The 1800-nt window shown below is 35.7% G+C and overlaps 1 protein-coding gene across 1 annotated transcript; it reads right to left on the bottom strand.

Moving 5' to 3' along the window:
- Positions 1-955: 955 nt before the first annotated feature.
- Positions 956-1348, bottom strand: LOC122270050 (general transcription factor II-I repeat domain-containing protein 2-like). The gene has a single exon (XM_043045920.1). The coding sequence runs from the start codon at positions 1346-1348 to the stop codon at positions 956-958; it is 393 nt and encodes a 130-aa protein (XP_042901854.1).
- Between the last annotated feature and the right edge of the window lie 452 nt (positions 1349-1800).

The following is a 1800-nucleotide window of genomic DNA, read 5'->3' as shown; positions in this document are numbered from 1 at the left end:
GATAGCTGATGAGACAGGTCGGATGATGTGCTCCGTCTGCTACTTTTGGAAGCTGCTACAAAATGCTGGTCATCATTCGGTGTTGTAATTCCGGGTGAACTGAACTGTAACGTCTACTGACATTTCCATCAACTTGGAATTCTTACGAAATCCTAGAGATGACACTTTAAAAATACAAAGTTTCTCAGATACTTCTATCTGAATACGCGCATATTCTAGAACAGTGGTTCCCAACCTTTTGTGGACCATCGCCCCCCTCTTGGGGTTGGCTGACACATATCGCCCCTTTCTCTTTTTGCTCAAAAAACCATTCATTGTTGCTTGTGAGCAACCAAACACTGAAAATATGCTATGTTATTTGATTTTAATTTAAATTGTAATGCAAATAAGGAGGTACATTTACCCTGTCATTTTTATTAATTAAAAAAAATTGTGCATCTTTTTTTTTCAAAAAGAAGTGATATTTAAAAGGGAATAATCAAAACAAAAGTACACTTTTTTAAATTCATATTTTTATGTAATCAAGAAAAAGTTAAAACGCTAACAACTAAAATTTGAGAAAAAAAAATGAAGAGGGTGAAAGTACACTTTTACCACTGCCCTGTGTTTGGTGTATTTCAAAATAAAGCTTGAATGTCAGGTTTTATGGCTTGTCAGATTTAAAAGCGGGTCTCCTTTGAAGCAAATGTCCAACCTATCTCTTTGCTTTGTGAGCAGCTGGAAGACAGAACTAAATCCTCTCTCCACTAAATATGTTGACGGGAACGAGATGAGAAGCGGCTCAGTTTGTTTCCACAATTGTGTATAAGTGTCCATAAACTTTACTAAAGCTAACTTGTAACCGTATTTTTTAAAGACGACTTTAGCCTCACAGTCATACTTCAAATCTCAAATCTTAGTCTACAAAGAGGAAGTGAGCTTATCCACAACTTCTAAAAAAGGAGGGATCGAAAATCTAATCCGGAATTTCTAATTTCATTAAATCTTGTAACTGATCAAGCTGATCAGTAAAAATTAAGATTTTATTTTCGAGAATCTCGATATCTGCCATTGAACACTTTTTAAGAGTTGGAAATTGCATTAGCTCTTTGCGACTAATGTTTGACTTGTAGATATTAAACTTGGCGATGAATGAAGATATGATTCCCTTAGCCTTGATAATGTTCATTTTATTTCCTTGAAGTTTTACGTTGATTGACTTCATTTTTTCAAAACTATCAGTGAAGTACGTAGTTTCCAATATGCGTTGCTTCAAACTCTCACTTAAAACAGGATCAGTGGTGTCGAGAAACTCAGTAACAGAGTCCACCAATTCGAAGAAACGGCTCAGTTTCCTTTTGAAAGCCATCTCACAGCTGTATGTAGGAGCAGGAATTCGAAATCTTCATCATTTTCATGGCAAAGTTCTCGGAACAAACGGTTATTAGGAGAATTAGCTTTTATTTTATTGATGCCAGAAATAACCAATTTTTCGCAGCCAAAAGTTGACGATGAATGACATAATGAATGGTGAGATAACTTCCGGTACTTCTTTTTTAAGGTGACCCAGAAACCCAGTATGACAACCAGGCATGGTTGGAGCACCATCTGTTGCACAAGCACTTACATTTGTGAGGGGAATTTCTTTTACCTCAAAATAATCTTTGACCAATTTAAAAATCGACGATCCTTTTGTATCTGTGTTCAAAGTTCTTGTAAACAACATTTCCTCGTTAATCTCCTTACTCTCATTTATGAATCTCACGTAAGCTAAAACAGCTTTGTTATCTATCACAGTTGATTCATCAATCTGCAACGCAA

This window comes from Parasteatoda tepidariorum, chromosome 9, assembly GCF_043381705.1.
Source record: "Parasteatoda tepidariorum isolate YZ-2023 chromosome 9, CAS_Ptep_4.0, whole genome shotgun sequence".
Lineage (NCBI taxonomy): Eukaryota > Metazoa > Arthropoda > Arachnida > Araneae > Theridiidae > Parasteatoda > Parasteatoda tepidariorum.
Note: the sequence above shows the minus strand (reverse complement) of the source record. Positions and strands in the feature narration are given on the sequence as shown.

What these genes read in the sequence shown, in the direction of transcription:
- LOC122270050 (XM_043045920.1), bottom strand. Translation starts at nt 1,348, where the DNA reads ATGGCTTTCAAAAGGAAACTGAGCCGTTTCTTCGAATTGGTGGACTCT.